General features: G+C 39.8%; 1 protein-coding gene across 1 annotated transcript in view; it reads right to left on the reverse strand.

Moving 5' to 3' along the window:
* Positions 1 to 19,826, reverse strand: part of LOC104580569 (dystonin) — a 133,479-nt gene that overhangs the window by 35,816 nt on the left and 77,837 nt on the right. Inside the window, exons 51-65 of the mRNA XM_088530624.1 lie at positions 19,498 to 19,659; positions 18,026 to 18,196; positions 17,178 to 17,344; positions 14,986 to 15,145; positions 14,389 to 14,715; positions 14,135 to 14,219; positions 12,787 to 13,028; positions 11,568 to 11,774; positions 7,952 to 8,071; positions 7,673 to 7,780; positions 6,383 to 6,601; positions 3,902 to 4,105; positions 1,774 to 2,005; positions 1,210 to 1,436; positions 399 to 521 (exon numbers count right to left, since the gene is read on the reverse strand). Coding sequence (XP_088386750.1) covers positions 399 to 521; positions 1,210 to 1,436; positions 1,774 to 2,005; positions 3,902 to 4,105; positions 6,383 to 6,601; positions 7,673 to 7,780; positions 7,952 to 8,071; positions 11,568 to 11,774; positions 12,787 to 13,028; positions 14,135 to 14,219; positions 14,389 to 14,715; positions 14,986 to 15,145; positions 17,178 to 17,344; positions 18,026 to 18,196; positions 19,498 to 19,659 — 2,754 coding nt within the window. The remainder of the gene's footprint in view (positions 1 to 398; positions 522 to 1,209; positions 1,437 to 1,773; positions 2,006 to 3,901; positions 4,106 to 6,382; positions 6,602 to 7,672; positions 7,781 to 7,951; positions 8,072 to 11,567; positions 11,775 to 12,786; positions 13,029 to 14,134; positions 14,220 to 14,388; positions 14,716 to 14,985; positions 15,146 to 17,177; positions 17,345 to 18,025; positions 18,197 to 19,497; positions 19,660 to 19,826) is intronic.

The raw sequence follows: 19,826 nt of genomic DNA on the forward strand, positions 1-19,826 counted from the left end.
CGCACACATCCCAACAGGACTGGCTCAGTTAAGGTGTCTCACGGCATCAACTAGATATATCTGAAACCCAGTGTTACTTTGGCACAGGTCTATTCTATTCTATTAGTCTATTCTGCTAATTGGTGAATACTTTCACCATCCCTTACAAAAACTAAAAAAAAAAATCAAATCAAATCAAATTGTCTATACATAGTAATCAAATCTGAGTCAAGATTTATTTAAGTAAATGGCAAACTTGAACACAAAGGCTTCAGAGATACCTTACTTTTTTTCTTCCTCTCCCCTTACTGCCCCCTTCCCCATTTTTTCCTTTACTTTCAAAATATTTGGGAGAAAATACCAATTTCAGCTGTACAAACACCTAACAGAAGAAATTTAAGCATCTCTATTTCCCATACCTCATCTATACTCTTGTTGACAATAGGTTTATCAGGCTCTCCACAAGCAGCTATAAGTTCAGAGCCAAGGTTCACAACTGCTTCTACATCTTCCTGCAGTCCATCGATTTCTTCTTTAGCAGCCTAGAAGGAGAAAAAAAAATCCAAAGCTGTTAAAACTAAATTTAGTCATTTACATACATCTTGCTTTTACAATAGAACACTTCAGGCTTTGGCTTTTGTTTTCTTTAAAATCACCTGGACTTAAAACTGGCTCTTAAGAGGTAAGCAGCCCTTGCCAATGGCAGAGGGGAACCAACTGACATCTGTCTGAATTATACCAATGGCTTATGATGTCATTTTATGAGATGACAAAATAAATAGGAAGCCTTAAATTAAATTTCTTTAATCACAATGTTTTCTTTCTCAAAGATTACTTTTGTACTTTCAAATCCTTAACTATCAGTATAAATAATTAGAGGCTCAGAGCATAATACACACATCAGTATGTCTTTCATTCAGATGTTACGTATTACTCAAGGAATCTAAAACATGTACGACTACAAAAAATTCGTATAACATGCCTATTATACATATGTTTATAAGCAAATATGTAAATATAATGACAGGCATAAGTTGCATGCTCAGTGCAATTAAGCACTGATACACATCATTTGCCACAGGCTCCTCAGATAGTATTACAGTAAATTTCTACCCAATTATCCTCCCTGGTTTCTAAAAGAATTATTCTGTGGTATTTCATAGTAATTCTGCCTTTTCCCTGCGTACTGAAAATAAAATACTTGAGGTCGAGCAAACACTTCCTACCGACCTCTGCAGCTTCTTGCTGTTGCTTGACGACAGACGGGTCGACTCCGGGTCCCTCCAGTCCCCGAATGAAGTCGTGAGTGTCTTTGATAGTAGCGACAAGAGCCGTGTGATCACACCAAAACTTCTCAGCTAGTTCCATTGCATCCAGCAATTTGGCTTCTCTTTCCTCAGTCAATGTCAGGATGTCTTCCCAAGTTAAGGCCATTTGGTCCAGTTTATCTTGAACAGCTAAACAAAAAAGGAACTAGTTTACTACCTTGGCCACAAATATCTCCACAGTTCTACAACAGAAACAGTTGTATGTATGCACACATTTTAAAGCTCCGACACTAGATTGTTCCTTTCCATAATGTTAAGGGCTCTCCATAATGCTAAGGGGAAACAATCAATAAGGCCTTTAAAAATAAAACAGAGTTCACACGCAGGAGGAATTATTAAACTAGTGCCTTGCTTCAGCAGCTTCTCCAGAAGAATACAACCCCCAGATCAGTAGTAAAAAATGAAGATAGTTATATACTGCAGCTCGCTGTATTTCAGCTACACAAAACTTCCCTCAATTTACTACCTTTAGCAGATATATCCTTATCAGCTCCTTTTGAGCGAGCAATCATTTCCTCCCCTCGCTTTTTAAGCGTCTCATACACTGGCTGAAGTTTCTCCAGATCCATTGACACATTCTTGTTTTCACTGATCTGCTCTTTAATCTTCTCAACCTCTGCTGAGATGGAAGGGGGCTGACTCAGGCGTTCCACTATGCGCTTCAGGCTCTCAAGCGTTGCATTTATTTTGTCATGGAACTGCGAGAGCAGAAAGGAGGAGCAGAATGAACAGAAAAAAAAAGAAGATCTTAAAATGCATCTCAAAGCTATCTTGGAAAAAAAGAAGTACTTAAAAATAATATTATCATCTCTAAACACATTAGAATGCCCCTTGTGGTTCTTCCACTCTTCTAAATTATGAAGATGATCTTGCAAATTGATACTTCTTCTCAGGTTTAAGAGCTATGGAGCTTTGCTTTGAAGTCTGGGTTTACTCCCATTATACTCCATCAAAAGATAATTTACATGTAGCAGCATTTATGTGCATGTAGCCTTGCATAGCTAATAGACAACTTTGTTTTGTGTTTTGGAGAGTCACAGCTTTCCAATTTCATAAGTTTATAAAGGTATTTACCTTAATATGAAATACAAGGCCAAAAAATATATACTGAGTACAATTCTCATCCATGACCAACATACTGAATCTAAATAGGGATTAAAATTTAAGATAGAAGGTCATTCAAAAAGACACTTGCTACTGCCCAGGTAGTGCTGGTTAGTGCTGTAAAAGCACATTATCTCCTGCATCCAAAAGTACCCTATAGTGTCTATTACATCCACCCACCTTTGACTCTGAGCCCAGGTGCCTACATACTCAATTACAGTTGTGTCAACATGGTTCATCCCTTGGCACAGGCCCAAAGGGAAGCTCTAATATATGCCTTTGGATCTGTACAAATTGCAACAAATGACTCAACATCATGCTGGTGTCACATTATGGAAATTAATAACTGTGGGTAAAGCATATGATCCACCAGGATCTACCAAGAGCTCTTGCCTTTGCACTTGGGAAAGGTGCTAGAAAGAGCACAGCAAAGCAGAGCTACTTGATACACAACAGAGATTGAACTGAGATTCGTGCCTTGGGTGATGCACTTCACATAGGCAACTTTTATGGACTTGGTCTCAATTCTACGCTTATGATGACATTTTGTGAAGTCTAGTTTGCAGGGCTGGTTTGTGAAACGCACATGCCTGTTCAGGCATCTATCTACATTATAAGTTCCTGGGCATTTATAATGAAATGTTAATGATAAACTACTGCTAACCCTGATCAGGAACTCTCTAGTTCCACTGGTAAAAGGCTGTACCTAAAGTTGCCAAGTTCTAGATATGGGTATGTGGAAGAGAGAGTCCAGCGCAGGGCTACAAGGATGATCAGGGGCCTGGAACATCTGCCCTATGAGGAGAGGCTGAGGGAGCTGGGCCTGTTCAGCCTGGAGAAGAGAAGGCTGAGAGGGGATCTAATCAGTGTCTATAAATACCTCAAGGGAGGGAGTGCAGAGGATGGTCATGGTCTCTTTTCAGTGGTGGCCACTGATAGGACTAGAGGAAATGGCCGGAAACTGAAACATCAAAAATTCCATAGGAACTTAAGGAAAAATTTCTTAACAGTGAGGGTGACAGAGCACTGGAACAGGCTGCCCAGAGAGGTTGTGGAGTCTCCTTCTCTGGAGATCTTCAAAACCCGTTTGGACGCAGTCCTGTGCCACGTGCTCTAGGTGTCCCTGCGTATGCAGCGGGGTTGGACTAGATGATCTCTAGAGGTCCCTTCCAACCCTAAGCATTCTATGATTCTATGATTCTATGAAGTGATATATATAGCTGTTCCCTTTTCAGCTTCAAAATAATAGCTTGAGAGAACATTTTGCAAATGCAGCAGAATCACAATATTGATCAATGTATAAAACTAGAGCCCCTTGACTGCTAGAAAACCAAGACCATCAGTAGTGATAGGAACATTCACAGACCACTTGGTTGAAAAATTTAGATAAGTCAGCAGTTAGTCTTGATATATACACGTGAGATGACAACAAAGTCGGCGTATCTTTCCATCTGAATGAATCCAACTACACTTCAAACTTAAATAGATACCTGGGCGCACTGAGAAATGGCTTCATCCAGCGCCAGCGCTCGCTTTTTGACATCTTCCTTAATTTTGTTGTAAAGGTAGTCAGCTTTCGTGTAGTTCTCTTGGATAAAGAAGCCTTCAGCTGGGCTCAACTCCAACAACTGGGGCCCCGTTTTGTTCATTTTATCCATATGGGGCTTGTGCTCCGCAATCAGCTCACGCAGTTGCTGTAACAAACCAAACAACTTATCAGTTTCTCATGCTTGCACCATTGTGCTACAGCTGTCCGCACTCCTAATACACCCAGCTGGTGAGCAATTCCAAACACACACCCTTGGTCCTAATGTACAGCACAAATAATAACAAGTACAGGCAGTGCTTGCTCTGCCAGTGACGGCTCCCTTTCCAACACTGGCGGCTCTCCAGTCGTAAAGCACCACAGTTAAAGACATATGGGAAAGGTCTAGGCAACAGACCTGCAGAGCACACGACAGGAAAGAGGCTAACTGTGTATACGCCACTGGCAAGGGGCACTCCCTGTCATTTTTAGCCCTCATAGTGACAGAAGTGGCAACAGGACTCCAGACAGCTGTGGAACACCTCCAGGTACATCCCCTTCATGCTCAATACTTCTTCGAGTACCTCACTTCCATTTGCTTTTACCAGCGGATGTGACAAAGGCGAAAACTTGGGAGTACCCCAGTCTTTCCTGCCAGTTTGATTTGCTTCCACCGTTCATCCCTATCCTGGTGGGGCCTTCTCCCTCCCAGGGCAGTGAGACATCTATCCTACAGCAGTCGTGCAGGAGCAGGAGAGGCCAGAGCAGAGAGATGCTCTGCTCCTCCTAGCTCAGGCTTTGTTTAAATTAATGAGGGCTCAGAAGGGGCCTTGAATCAGTCCAAGTATAAATAAATCCTCTTTTATTCAGTCTGGTAGCTTGTTTAGATGCTCCAGAAGAGAAGACTGAAAGAACAGTGACCATGATTGTCCACTGTCCTCTGATGACAAAAAAAAGCAATGAAAATACAAGGAAAACTGTCTCTACATATGTACTGAGAAAGGAATTCTACCTGTTCATGTCGCGACAGGAAAAATGAAGTTGTTTAGAAGAGGAAAGAATAAAGCCAGAAATGTTTCAAAGTTTTCAGAAGATCATTTTATGTGTTTTATTTCTGTTCACTAACAGATCACTTCACACAAGGCCAGAGAGTCCCCATTTCTAGATACAAACCTATTGTCAGTAACCTGCCCAAGGGTAAATTCCAGCTAGACTGACTGCATGTCACTAACACAGTCAGCTCTGTGCAGGTTGCAATTGCAGGCAGAATGAAGTTAGTAATCCGTAAATATATACAGATATAGAAGTGAACAGGTAAGTGAAAAGATATGTAAGTGAATACAAAAAAGTCTACTCACATTCAGAACAACTTTTTTTTTTTAATATAATTATAAATGATTTGGTCTTTGCCACGACCAACTACTGAATAAACAATTCTAGTAAACCAGTATTTCAGATCATATTGCTTGCTAAAATTGCCTGACATTAATCTCATACTCAACAAACAAATCTCCAGCTAATGGCATAGCCCAGGGAAATCAGAAAACCAGAAACTCATACGAAGAATGATTAAAGGGGATGGGGAACAATTTGGGAAACAATTCTGTAAGTCAAGCAAGAATGAGGTTGGTCACGGTGACTATGGAAAGTATTTTGTAAAGCTCGTATAATATAGCTAGTCTCATCAGAAAATGCTTGTTCATGGTGGGCCTTATATACAGGTAGCCATACCTGTACATAAGGAACATACGAAACATACTTTTGGTAGCCCTTACTTAATGATTTTTAAGGTGAATATTTCTTCTAATTATTTTAAAAAATATTTTACATGACAATTTGCTAAGGGATTTGCTGGAATTGAAACATTGAATTATTGCCCCCTTACTCTTCTTGGCTCAGCAAAGTCTAACTTCTATCATACCAGCAAATCAAATACCAAATTTTCTGACATTTATAATATCAATGTATGTGCATACTTGCACACAGATGTACACACAGGCAATGTTTCACTTTTAACATGCTCACTGCAGGTACTCCCGTTGTCCTGCTTTACCCCTTTTTGTTTCTCGCTGCAGCTTCCAGTCTCCTTCCTATCTGTTTATGAGGCTGGTGTACCCTAACACTGACACTTAAGGAAACTTTTAAACATACTTTTAAGCTATTAACTTTTGTTAAGACCAGATACTTCACTACAATCGCAAACTTTTTTTTTCCCTAAAGCTCTTATGTTTTTAATGGTGTTTGCTGTCTTCCCCAGACAGTCTTGTCTGCATGCAGTTTGGCAAATAGGATGATTTTTAAAACATATTTTGCATCATTAAATAACTTTTTTTTGACAGAAGTATCATGGCTCAGGTTTGAAACATTCAACTGAGTACTGCACAATTCGAAGATGACTACGTAGTTTGTGATGCATTATTTTTTTAGAAAACAGGAAAATTCTTACCCGTTGCTCTTCTTGTTGTTGCTTTAAAGTTTCATATTCAAGGGCAGGGGCAGGAAGCTGAGAGATGACCTTTTCTGTTTCAATTAACCATGGCCAAAATTCTTCGTAAGTCTCCCAAAACTGGTTAACCAGGGACTGAGCTCGCTCCAGCTGCAGGTTTCTCTCGGAGTTTATGTTAAAGAGTCTATCAAATGTCTGTAACATGTTTTCCACTTTTTCCTATGAAATAACATATAAAAAAAATAGCAATACATAACTTTACACACTAGGTATTGGTAAGACCTCTGTTACTCTCATAGCTAAACAGACTCTGGTCTTAGCTCCATCTACAGCACCTGGATTTTAGTTTCTATAACACTTCTATAGTTCCAGGGGTTTAAAATGGATGGGATCAATACAGCAAGAGATCTGAATTTGGCGGAGTACTTTTAAGGTAATCAAGGCCAGTTTACGTGTTCTCCCCATAATAATGTCTGATATTTACATAGGATGTTTTATTCGCAGGACACTATTTAAGCTGCAAATTGTTTGACTACAGATCTCAGCCCTGGTTCTGTACTGAAATACTCATCTGCAGGGATACGGGACAGAAAGTGAGTCTTCTGCAGCATTTCTGAATCAAAGCATCATGAATAGTGAAACAAAATCTGTTTGTTGAAGATGTGATGAGAGAATAGGGTGTACAGTACTGCCATTAATAATATGACAGAACTACAAGGTTTAAATATTGCAAAACATCATTCTTTGGACACATGATAATAAAAATGACTATCAACTAGCTATACATTTTTATTATGGAAAGCTGCCCATGCTATCATTTTCTTTTTTGAAAATATTGTATGTGGCATTGGACATAAATGCTAGTCTTGGAAAAAAAAAGACATATAAACAAGCCATTGAATGTGAGGTAGAGAATTTGCTTTTGGCAGAATAAGCCAAAATCTTTTTACAAGTAGCAAAGTCCTAGGATTCAAGGAGGAATGTCACTGGCAGGGCCAAAGCAACACACAGCGCACAAACACCCAGGTTCACCATAACCTAGTGAAGGGTCTTCAATGTCAACAGGAAAAAAAAACAGTTTTCTGTGTGTGTGTATGTGTATAAATACATATGTGTGTGTGATTTTATATATATATATATATATAGATAATAAACACACACACACGCATCCAGAAGCTTCCATAATTAATGCTTTTTCATTAATATTTAAAATGATAGACTACAAGAACCCTTCTACTTCACATACTGTCTTCAGACCCACTGCTGTAGCTGCTGTTTATAGAACTTTACCTTCACAGACTTCTTCTCTTCTTTAGTGCAGGTTTCCATAATCCCATCCCCACGTTGCACAAGATCATCTACATATTCTTTGTGCTTCAAAATCTCCATGGTTAACGCCTTGGAACACAATAAAAACTGGTCAGTGATAAAAAACTGAGTACATGAAGCAAAGACTATTTTTGACGTGCATCACGATGGATTGAAAATTAAATCACGCCAGTACATTTGCAAGATGGAGAGTGTGCTGGCCAATAATTACCATGACAGTTGGAAATGCATCTCTTTTACCTTTTGAACTTGTAACTGGGCAGTGGTCTGGTCTCGCTCAAGCCTAATATCACCCTGAGACATCAGCTGCTTTATTGTGTTTTTAGCCCAGGCTATTTCGGCCTCAGTTGCTTTATCAAACTAAATGAGAGAGACATTAATTAGTTGAGCAATTCTATAGACATGAAATCAGAACAACTGCTTCAAAATTGTCTAAGACGGTTAAAAAGCATACTTTTGAATTGTAAGAAAGATAGCGGCTCCCTTTCCATATGAGGTGGTGATATAAATGACATACGGGGCCCATAATGGTTCTGAGGGATTCAATACAATCAGCTCAATTCATAAGCATGAAAAAGTAGGAGCAGAAAGACACGCAAGTATAATATATTTTTTCCAAAGCCTACACTTCTCTAACAGATATCATGAGAAAATTAATGGTTTTCAGTATTTTTACTAGACTGTTTATTTTACTAGATTGTTTATTTTCATTTTATTCAACTTTCACACATCTTTTCCATCTCCATAAACATAGTCCAATGATTATGTTTATTATTACTGCTACTGTTGTAACTTCCCTAAGAAATAGTTATGTGCTAATATCCTTTCAATCAGAAAAGCCGCTATGATATTAAATAATAAAAATGGAACAAAAATCACAGTTCGACTGAAGTCAGTGAAAAAGAACCTCACTTACTTCAGAGAACACAGGATTTCATTCAAAACCTAGACTGTAGATTAAATGCAAAAATGCTTTGGAGCATTTCAGTACAGCCAGTCCTTACAAGACTGAGTTTTCGTTACCATTAAGTAACGTCTTAGGTGGCTTAAAAGCTACCTTAGAGCATTTTGGATTTAGAGCATCTGTTCCTTACTAATTTGTAAAGGACAGTAAGAGAAAAGAAATACAAGAAGATCCAATTCTTCTGAAAAGTAAGAGTAAATTTAAATATATCTGGATATATATATAAAAATATATATACACACACATACATATATATATTTATGGGTACACACATATATTGTATCACTAAATAGTTTGGACTTTAAGCCAAAACAATTTACGATACGGGAAACTCAGATGCAGGAAAAGCTCCTGAAAGAAACTATTAAGAACTACTTTTTAAAGAACTCAAACTCGAGCTGCAACTAGCTGAACATTATTAAGTCTAGGAGTTATTCTGAAGTCCATCACGATGCATTATGTATGTCAGAACCTATCGCACATCTTATTGAAAACTACACTATCTTCACAAATCACACCATGCCACTCGGTCTCCCTTCTCTTCTAGGTCTGGCGGCCTGGCCGTGTGGGGCTGTGCAACAGCTTTGCCCCTGCAAAACAGATGGATCTCGCCTGAGCCACTACATCAGTCGTGTCTTAGTGGTTAATTATGAGTCACACTAAAATAGAAGTAGTAGTTTGGAGATTTCATTCTTTATGAGTCAGTCGTTATCAGTCTTATTTAAACCATTTGTTACAAGAAACAGAGCACAAACATTCTTTTCCATTGGATGTCATTCCTAATTTAAAACAATACAGAAGGCAAATTTCCTCCCAAATACTGTGACTTCCTAACAGACAGGTGTGTTGTGAATCAATGAGTACTGGAACATTTGTGCCCAACACAGGCATCAGTGGTATTTAATTTCTGTATGAGAACATTTCACAACCAAAATTTTCTGAAGTCCATCTACTTGTTTCTCAAGTAAATGAGATGAACAAGATGCCAAATATGCTAAATGCACAAGGTAACTGCAGTGTGACTTCCTGATATTGGACAAAAAAATCAAGGCATGGCAGGTTTTTAGGTTCTTTTAGGTTCCGCAGCACTGAAGTCAGATCTCTCAACTCCATTTACTGAGGAAACAAGATTTCTAAGTTGTGATGGGTACATGTAATACATCAAGGAGTAAAACACACAAAATTGGTACTCCCTGCCTCAGCAATTTTATTACCAGTATTTTATTACCATTATGCTTCATTGGTCTATTCATGAGCCCTGAACTTCCCTTGTGCCCCTGGGACATCACTGACGCTTCCACCCAGTTTAAATGGCCACACTTCACTGTACTACTTCTTCCAACCAGGAAGGGCTGCGACCTGTGAACCCTCTGTGAATGCTCTGCAAAGCCCTCTCTGGGCTGCCTTCGGACGAAGAACAGCATGTAACCTGCCTGCCCCCTGTCTCTGCGTAGCACTCCTGGCACTAAGGCAACACACGGACCTGCAATACTGAGAAATGAAGATAAAAACATGCACAGGTGAAGTAATCCCTAGGATAACTCTGCTGGGCTGGGAGCATTTTACCCATGTAGCTCAAAAACACGACGTCACTTTGTCTATAACGTCTTCAAGCTCCTGTCCATGAAGTGAAACCACATTCTTGCCCCTTCACATACCTGACCACATTTGTCACCTTGGACGAGTTGCCACAGCATAAGCACATAAAGCACTAGCTCCCCCCATAATATCTTTTTTATTTTTGCATGTCTTTTTTTAATTATTTTTGCTAAATGCAAAGCAGCTTCTCCTTTATTGGAAATGGGTTCAGCTGCTTGGTATTTACCATGGGGCAGAGCAAACACCAGAGGTTTGCAGAGAGCTGAAGGGAGAGCTAGGGCTGGGAAGCAACGAGGCCTTGCAACACTAACCAGCACTGCAGCAGCGCTGGGACTTGCCTGCCAGGACTTGAACCTGTTCAAGGGGCGCCTGGAGATGCAACCTCTTAATCTAAGTAATTGGGAAGAGTTGGAGCAGAGCCAACATGCACTCTCCTCTCTCACCTTATTGATCGCTAGAAAAAAACCCATTGTTCTTAAGGATTTGCTTAATGAAATAAGATAATATTCACGGCAAACCCCTTAAAAAGTTAAACTTTTTATCCTCGGTTATAGGCAGATCTGAGTTGCTGTCAGCCTCTTTTAGTTGGCTTTAGTCAGTGTCATACATGCTTTCTGCTCGTCCCACTATAGCTCTTTATGGGAACTATTAGCTGAAACAGAAGTCTCTATTGGTATTTTTATGCCTGAACTGTAGGCAGGCACCGGAAAATTGTATCTCCATATTAAATTGTAAACATAGAGCTTAAATATGGGACAATTTAGTGATGAAATGAGACTACCAAAGCATACCCTTATATATTCATCTGTTTGTGTATGCGCAGGTTTAGAAACCTTCATGTATTTGATAGCTGAATTTTTGCACCTGAAGAGGAATAGTGTTGTGGATGGGTATACAAGCCGCTGTTAGTTCAGCTCTTCAGTACAGCCTGATCATGATCCAGCTCTCAGCTGTGGAAAGCAAAGAGCAGCTGGGTGATCAGCTCATGCTAAAAGGTGCAGCCACGCTAGTGATTTCAATGTCTCATCCAGGAAAAGCGGGAACCTGGAAAAGCAGAAATCCAGGAACCTGGACTGAGACATTTGTCAGCAAAAAGACAAGTGCCTGCAGCAATGCACTGACTAACTGTGCTCTGCTGTCCTTGTGCTAGTCGCAAGCCACGCGCCATCCAAACAGCTCCTGTGTCGCTCAAGGAACAATGGCTGGCAGTGTCACCAAAGGACACCTTCTGCTGAGGCAGATGCTGCCAGAGGGAGCTTTCAATGCCCCAGGAAGCAGCAGAGGTTTCAGTACCTGCTGGAATCTCTGGATGGCAGCGTCAACTTCATCCGCCCTCTGAGCGATGGCGTCACTCAAGAGCCGGTAACGTTCCGTGTCCTCTGTGATCATCTTGTCGAGGCCCTCCCTGGCCCTCCACGGCACCAGCTCCAGGAAGGCACTGCCCACTTCATTGAGGGTCTCCACCAAGCCCCTGTGGCTCTCTGCCTCCTTCTTCAGTTCCTGCAAAGGGCCACTTGAAGTCAACGCGCCAGCATGCGAGCTGAGCACACGCAGCTTGCACATGTTTCTTATTCCTCCAGCTACTCTACGAGGCCAAGAGCTGAAATGTTTTCCAAGCGAGCCAAAGTGATAAATTAGAGCACTTATTTTCAGCTCAGTTACATTAGTTTTCGATATTCTAGGTTGTTTGAGGGGAAAGCAGGTGATTCCTGAAGGGAAATTTTCTGCAGTATATATCCTACACATCATCCTGACAGTCAGAACTTCTCTGGAATTTTAGAAGAACTACTAGTAATGCATCCAACAGTCACTGGAAAGAAAGCTAACACATGGGCATTACCCCCTGCAATTCCTTAAGGAACAACATGAGCAGCAGGCGACACCAGCCATGTAATGAAGCAGAATTGCTAAATTCAAGTGCCTTTTAAATGACCAGTGATTGGATTACATTGAAATAAAATCATTACACAGTCCTTCAGGATGACTTTTTATGTCTATGGAAAACCATGGTTTATTTCTTTTTCTAAAAATATATACTGGAAATTTAATGGCATTTTTCTTCTTTAGCTTTCTTTTCTTTTTTTCCCAACTGCGTTCTTATCATCCAGCTTACACTGCAATTCTTCTTTTGAAATAATTATTTATTGTTACAAAGTATTATTAATATACCTTAAATGTTGACTCTCTTTACGCTTTACGGGATTCCACTCACATCACAACTACAGAACCAAATTAATTTTGTTTGAAATTTTAAGGGCTTTCCAGGCTTAGGTAGCTGCTTGACTAGAAAGAAAACGTCGTGCTTCCCTAGTGCTAAAAATAAGCCTCAGACCAATTTCAGAAGTGATTACACCAGATGACTCAGGAAAGTGAGTTTGCTTCTTAACTACGGTTACAAATGTTCTGATGCTAAAATTAGTTATTCACAAAGCAACTTCCTGCCACACAAAAGTTAACACAAAACCTAGCTGAATAGACCAGCAATAAATAAATCACAGATTCCAAGACATACTTTTTGTCTTTCTTGTGCTTCACTTAGTTCTGCATCACTCAGAATTTGCTTTTCATATGAGGCGAGCTCCACTTCCACTTCATTCAGCCATTTGCAGAGTTCCTCGTGGGTCGAGTGAAGCTGGCCTGCAAGCTTCAGAGCCTGCTCTAAGGTCTCGGCTGTATCCAAACTCAACTGTGTAATGTCTTTGTATCTTGCTTTAATGCTTTCCAGTTTATCTTGAATTATCACAACGTCATCACCTAAAACATCAGAAGAATGTTATTTCCTGTGAACAAAGATATTTAAAAACAACAACAACACAACCAAACAACCCACCCTGGCTTTTGAGAGCTGTTTCAACATTCAATTAAAAAATCAAAACAAAACGGAACACAAAACGATGGGGCAAATCATCAACTGTTGTAAATTATTCTACCTTCATTGAGTCCACAGAGCCACAGAGGTTACCTGTCAAGTCTTTTACTCTACTAAATGTTCAGAAATCTTCAGATTAAGACCCTAAACTTAACATAAAGACTTTTTTAAAACAATCCTTAGATTGGCAGCATTTCTCATAAAGGCAAAAGCAGATTATAAAAGGGCTATTGAAGGTGCAAAAAAAACCAAATCAACAAAATACTAGCTGGACTCTCATTACAGCAATACTTTAAATTTTTCTTTGAACTGTACATCCTTTTCACTAACATCTGAAATGCAATTCAAATGCCAAAGTAAATATGTGCTAGTATATATTCAGATTTTGTTGTAAAACATGTAAGTCTGCAACCAAAAAGCATTCTCTGTCACCAAACATATGCATGTCTTAAAGAGTTCAGAGTTTTAAATACTGGAAAATCTGGACAGCTGTTGATCTACAGAACAGACGTGTACAACTGGAATGCAAGTTTTCCCACAGCGCCAGCTCCAGTCTAGAGGATAAAACTTTCCTCTTGCACTAAAAGCTGGTCCAGTATCTTGTTCATCTGTGGATGTCTCCAGGGAACTGGCTGTGTCCACTGCCAAGAAGCCTTCTATTATGAGTAATGTCCATAACTTGCTATTAGGAATGGAATGCAGGTTCACTAAAATAATTTTACAGTGAAAACAGTAAAGAATTAGAGGGCCATTTCTTTTTGCAGGCTTAGGTGCACTTTAATGGCATGTTGTTCACTTACATTAACAGCAAATTTTGCCCCAAACCGCCTACCTTGACCTCAAACCTTTAGTAAAATGAACACCCACAACTCCTTTAACTGGACAATAAGAACTAATATTTAAAAGTTTCAGTTATAATTTTCTCATAAGCACTTATGAGAAAAAAAAAAAAAAAAGGCCGATGAATCATAATTTCCTAAGAAGCTCTCACCTACTGCCTGCTTGAGGAGCTCTAAGCCGTTCTGTACGGCCAGCTCAATGCCTGGCTTCCTATGAAGAATCTCTTCTTGAAGTTCCTAAAAGAAAAGGCCACTTGAGTAAGTACAGAGATAATAAATCAAATTATTTTTACTTGGAATTAATTATTGTGATTTCAAACAAAACGTATTAATGAAAAATAAATGAAATATGGATAAACAAAATCCAAAATTAAATAATAAATGAAATGAAATGAAATGAAAATACCAGTAGCTCAAAGTGCTGTTCCTCAAGCAGGTGTGTATTGTAATCTTGGACTGTCAGTTTGCTGAGTCTATCATTGACTTCATTGAGCCAGTTCAATAATTCTACTTCATCCTCCCCAAAAATCAGAGCGTTGGAGTAAGCTTGCCGGAGAAACTCAGACATGCTGTCACTCTTCTTTTGAATATCAATGTATCGGGCTTGGCAAGCATCTAGCTTTTCCTGCACCGTATCTTTATCCTCCCTGGAGCTCATAGTTTTTAGAGACTGACCAATGCTAACGGCCTGCTGTAAACTCTCATTGTGAGCTAGGACGTCATCTTCTAGGGCCTGTATTTTATTAAGTAATGAAGAGCAATGGAAAAGAAAAACAGAAAAATGTAAATGAAGGAAGTGAAAGTAAACAACAACCAAAAGAAAAAAGGACGTATTGCCATTTATAAACACAAATATATAAAACTCAAAATACACTACGAAAAGAAAAAAAAGAATATCATGAAGGTAACACAAGGTACACCACAGCTGTTTGCCCAGCTGCACTGTGCTTTCCAAGCATGTTTAAACAGAGCGGCCTAGGTGAGGCCGTGGTCTGTGCCTTACTCGGTGCCGAGCGATCTGCTGCTGGAGCTTGGAGGTCTGCGTGCCAACGGGCTCGGCGTTCGCCAGCCGCTTCTCGGTGGCCGCCAGCCACTCACTCAGTGGCTCCAGGGTTTCATGGAACTGCTGGGCCACCACAGAGATAGCTTCCAGCTGGCGATTCCTACAAACACGGCAAGATAAAGGTAATCGGAAGTGTGAAACAGTCCAAAGAACAACAACAATAAAAAAAATAAAGTGACAACTAAATTAAGAAAAAACCCCTCCAGAGTTAACTATCTGGAGCTCTTATAGACAGTGCATAAGTTTTGTGAATATAAATAATGTAATGTTATTCCTGTTCTTTTTGTTGAAAATAATTTAGTACTCAATTCAGCAAAACATGGATTTATACCAGTTAGGAAAGAGCTCGAGTTTCTAGCTGTCTTTAAGCATACAAGCACATCCTCTTGACTAATATCCATGTTTTTAAGTTAGGCAAAGCCTTTACTGAACCACAACATACTGTCAAGCTTCCTCAGTGCTGTAAAAGATCTTCTACCGTGTGCTCAATGATGCAAACAGATCTACCTGGCTCTGCTTTTCATCCCTCGTTCTGGGTAAACAGCTCTCAATGACATTAGTGAGACAATAATGCACAGAGGTTTGACTCCAAAATACAAAGGTGATACCCGATACCTTCATCTTTCAGATTATTACATTTTAGAGGAGGTTCTTGATTAGAAAGAAGTTTTCTCTACAGCCACTCCCGAACAAAAATCGCTCAGTCAGGCTTTTTCTACTTTTAAGAGAGATTTGTCCTATCTGAAAGACATCAGAATATTGTCTGGTGATTGTGGATCTCATCTGAGATAAAACAACTATGCTTATATGTGCTTCCCAAGGCTTAGAGCAAGGCTGGGCAGACACAGCCATGAAGCATTCGGTGAAGAACAAAACAGTTTCCAAAAGCAGCCTCTGATCTCCTCCTCATGCCTAGAGTCTAGTCAAAAAAAAAATGGAGACGAGCTTGCAGCTAACAGATGGCTTGAAAAAAGTTGTAATTTGGTTTTAAATTTAACATCACCAGACTAGGAAAAATAATATTAAATTAAATATGACATTATCATTTCCTCAGCTAATGAGTCAGATTCCATCAAAAACTAAAAAAAGTCTATCAGTGTTTGATTCTACTAATTAAGTAGCCACATTATTAGTAGTATGTATGAACAGAAGAAAGGCTACCTGAAGAAGTCAAGAGAGGCAGTTGCAGTGCTAGTCTGAAGGCCCAAATACCAATCCATTGACTCGTACACAGTAATGTTTCCCTAAAACTCCCTTATTTCAGCCTTGACAGTGATTTCTCATTCTCATTTACAGGCTTTCTTATGTTTATTTTTCTCCTTTCTCTTCTAACAGTGCTGCCCTTTTCAAATCCTCACCCTAAAACACTCACCTTCAGCAAAGCCCTTTCAGTGTTTTCTTCAAAGACACTTGCACAGTTCATAGCTTTCCAATTATTTCACACATTAACAACTCCCAAAATACCCACATGTGTATATAAAAAGACACTGTGTGCAGGTTTTGGAACTTTTCTTTTTCCCCATTGGAAGCTGAATTGGACTTCAGTCTCTTTAGGAGACTGCTTTCTGTGATGCTATGGTAGATTTAAGCACTTTGATGGCTCTGTCTTCCTAGGAACTTAGGTAGTTCAGCATCTTGCATGAGTAGATAAGCCAGTGAAAGTGTAAGACCAATAATTTCTGGAAACTAATTAAATGGATGACGTTGAACAGAAAAAAAAATCAATGAATTCAATGTTCCCTCTTTGCAGGAGTGTGTCATGACTTTAAAGTCCCAAGGGAACAGCATTATTATTTATCAAGTGTTAAATTCTATGCAAAACAGAAGACTTAGTTCTTCCATCAAGACACAAACCTTTTAATGAACTTATACAGACAAAAAGTTTAAAAGATAAACATGGACTTAATACTGGCAGACCGTCACATCTTAACTTCAAGATTTTTTCTCTACACTTTTCCTTCAGAATACCTACTTTATCAACACCAAGGTGAAATAACGTAATGTGGCAACAAGAACGATATTTCTTACAAGATTTCACATCATGGGGTTCCATGTGCTGCTTCTACCCATGTATCACCTGCCTTTTTTCCAAGGCACGGCATTTTTCAAAGACGTGAAAGAATTTCAAGTACCTTGTCTCAGCTTTACTGAGCAATGCATCCCATCGGCTATCCAGCAGATTCAGTTGTTTCAAGATTTTCTCTTTATCACCAGGCTCTGCTGACTCTGCAATTTTCTCCCCTTCACGCTTGATGACCTCAACTGTGGCCTTGCGGTCGTCCAGCAGCCTCTGCAGAAGCTGGAGAGAAAACAGTGGGACACCAAGTTACTAAGAAGCACTGAAACAGCTTAAGGGCAAAAACCAGAAGGAGACAGACTTCTCGAATGCCTGAAAGAGCAAAGAAATACCAGTGCTTATACTGTGAGGAAAGTAACAAAAATGGTAACCAAACAAGAGACCCAAACCAGCCAACCAAACACACGAAAAAAGAATGCCAAGATTCATCTAGTCCCCGTTTCCAAAATGACCTACTTGGTCTTTGTGGGGTGAAGATGTGTCACCCCTCAGAGGGAACTTCTAGGGGAGAAAGTTGCAGTTAACGCCCATTGCAGGAGTCAGGTCATTTAAAGTATTTGACACATTTTGTAGGAACATGACTGTAAGGAAAAACTCATTGTTTTGTTTTAACCGTGTTTTATCTCTTTTCTTTTTCTAATGGACCTTTAATACTTCCTTCAGATAGTGCTAGTAGTTTCAATGGGAGCCCAGACTGCAGAGTATGACACTCCTGTGTGTGTTCCCAAGAGATTTCTCCCACCGCTGGATGGACTCTAGAAGATAGAGTGGGTGGCTGTTCTAAAGATCTCAGTGCCTTTTGAATGTAATGCAATGCATCTGAATATACCTTATGTCGTGACAAAGACTGGGAATTCACTTGAGGCAACAGATAGGGCGAGATCCTCAACACATTTCACTTACTTTCTGTTCTTGAATTTGGGCCTTCACAACTTTAAATTCAGCAGATGGTGGCTTCTGATTAGCCACAAGGTCCTCGGTATCGATGAGCCAGCTAAGCAGGGACTCGAGGGCATCCTGAAATCTCCCGCTCTGAAGGAGGGCTTCCTGCAGCTGTGCAGCCCGCTTGGCAACCTGGGGTAGAGCAGAGCATCTGACTGTACTTACCTATTTCCATATTTCTGTGAAATAATTTGTAGACCTGCCACTTGAATGCCTGGCAATTATAATCATTATTTACTTTCATTTTCCTAGCTATTTATTACAGCATTTAGCAGTGATTTAGCATTAATGTTTTGGGAATGAGAAGAGGTGGACTCCCAGTAAATTAAATGGCTCTGGTTTTCCATTCTAAGTGCAATGTCTGCTTTGTATAGTTACCGCATTATCGCGTATGCCAATAAAATGTGTGTTTTAAATAGTTTCTATTTTCCTTGCGAAAGACTGAGCCAGCAATTCAAAGTAGCGGCTATTAAGGAAAAATAATTCCCTGACAGGGAAGAAGAGACAGGAAAGGAAAGAGCAAAGAGGTGCATCACAAATCTCTGATTTCTGCTGCATCTCCCCTTCTCCTGAATACAGAACAGATGAAAATGGGCGCTATTTTAGCCTCCCACTGTTACCATTTTCAACAGCAGCCATCACTAGAAGAGAATTATTCACAGTATGGAAAAACAACTGCAGTCATGTGAAAGCAGTGGCACCTTCCAATCTCTCAGGCGCCATAACCTTAAGGTGCTCTAAAGGAAATGTGGCACTAGTCACACAAAGCTGGGCTGCAGCCCTGCTTCAAGTGCTGCTCAGTATATGCTATGTACAGGCAGTATACTCTGGCCGTACAAATACAATGTGCCTAGAAGAAATGGAGAGGAACTCCAGCCCTGGAATAGGCTGCTCAGAGAGGTTGTGGAGTCTCCTGCTTTGGAGATCTTCCAAACCTGCCTGGCTGCCACCCTGTGCCACGTGCTCTAGGTGTCCCTGCTGAAGCAGGGGGTTGGACTAGATGATCTCGAGAGGTTCCTTCCAACCTCAACCATTCTGCGATGCTGTGAACTCCTTACAAGCAGCTGACCACAAATGACATCTCCCTTTCCCATCTATGAGTCCCAGCTCCAACCTCATTCACTGGGTTATCAAACCTCCCTGCTCTGCTTAAGTAGAAAGGCACGCATAGTCCTGAGGGAATCTTTCCTGAATAATAATAAAAAAACAGGGCAGACCTTCAGAAAGTTTGACAAAACCTTTATAAATAAGAGTAATACTTCTGGCAGCTGCTGATGGAAATCTTATCCTTAAAATTACCGTATATATACCGTGGGTATAATAACAAAATTCATACCTTTACTATTTAATTTCCTGGATTTTGAAAGATGGCAGTAAATAAATAATCAAAATGCAATACAAAGCAAAAGCAGAATGGCACATAAAATAATAACCTTCTTATTGAGAGTCTTCCATCGGGTGTTAACATCTTCCAGGTCACGTTCGAGGTCCTCAATGTTGGTACTTTTAGCAGCACTTTGAATAAGGCCTTGACCTAACCAATTTACCTCCTGTTGTTTCACCTGCAGTGGCTCAATTTCTTCTTTCTGGAAGGCCTGCATTGGGGAAACCAAAACACATATGAAATATTTTATCTGCTAACATAAAAAGCACAATGTTTATCTCACACTATGCAACATAAAATGCTGAAAAGTGATACCTAACAAGAAAGGAAACCATGCTTTGTAAGCAACTTCTGAAAAGATACGAATAAATGTAAGTA

Source organism: Tinamus guttatus, unplaced genomic scaffold (genome assembly GCF_059628265.1).
Source record: "Tinamus guttatus ecotype Peru unplaced genomic scaffold, ASM5962826v1 Tinamus_guttatus_pri_ptg000383l, whole genome shotgun sequence".
Taxonomy (NCBI): Eukaryota; Metazoa; Chordata; class Aves; order Tinamiformes; family Tinamidae; genus Tinamus; species Tinamus guttatus.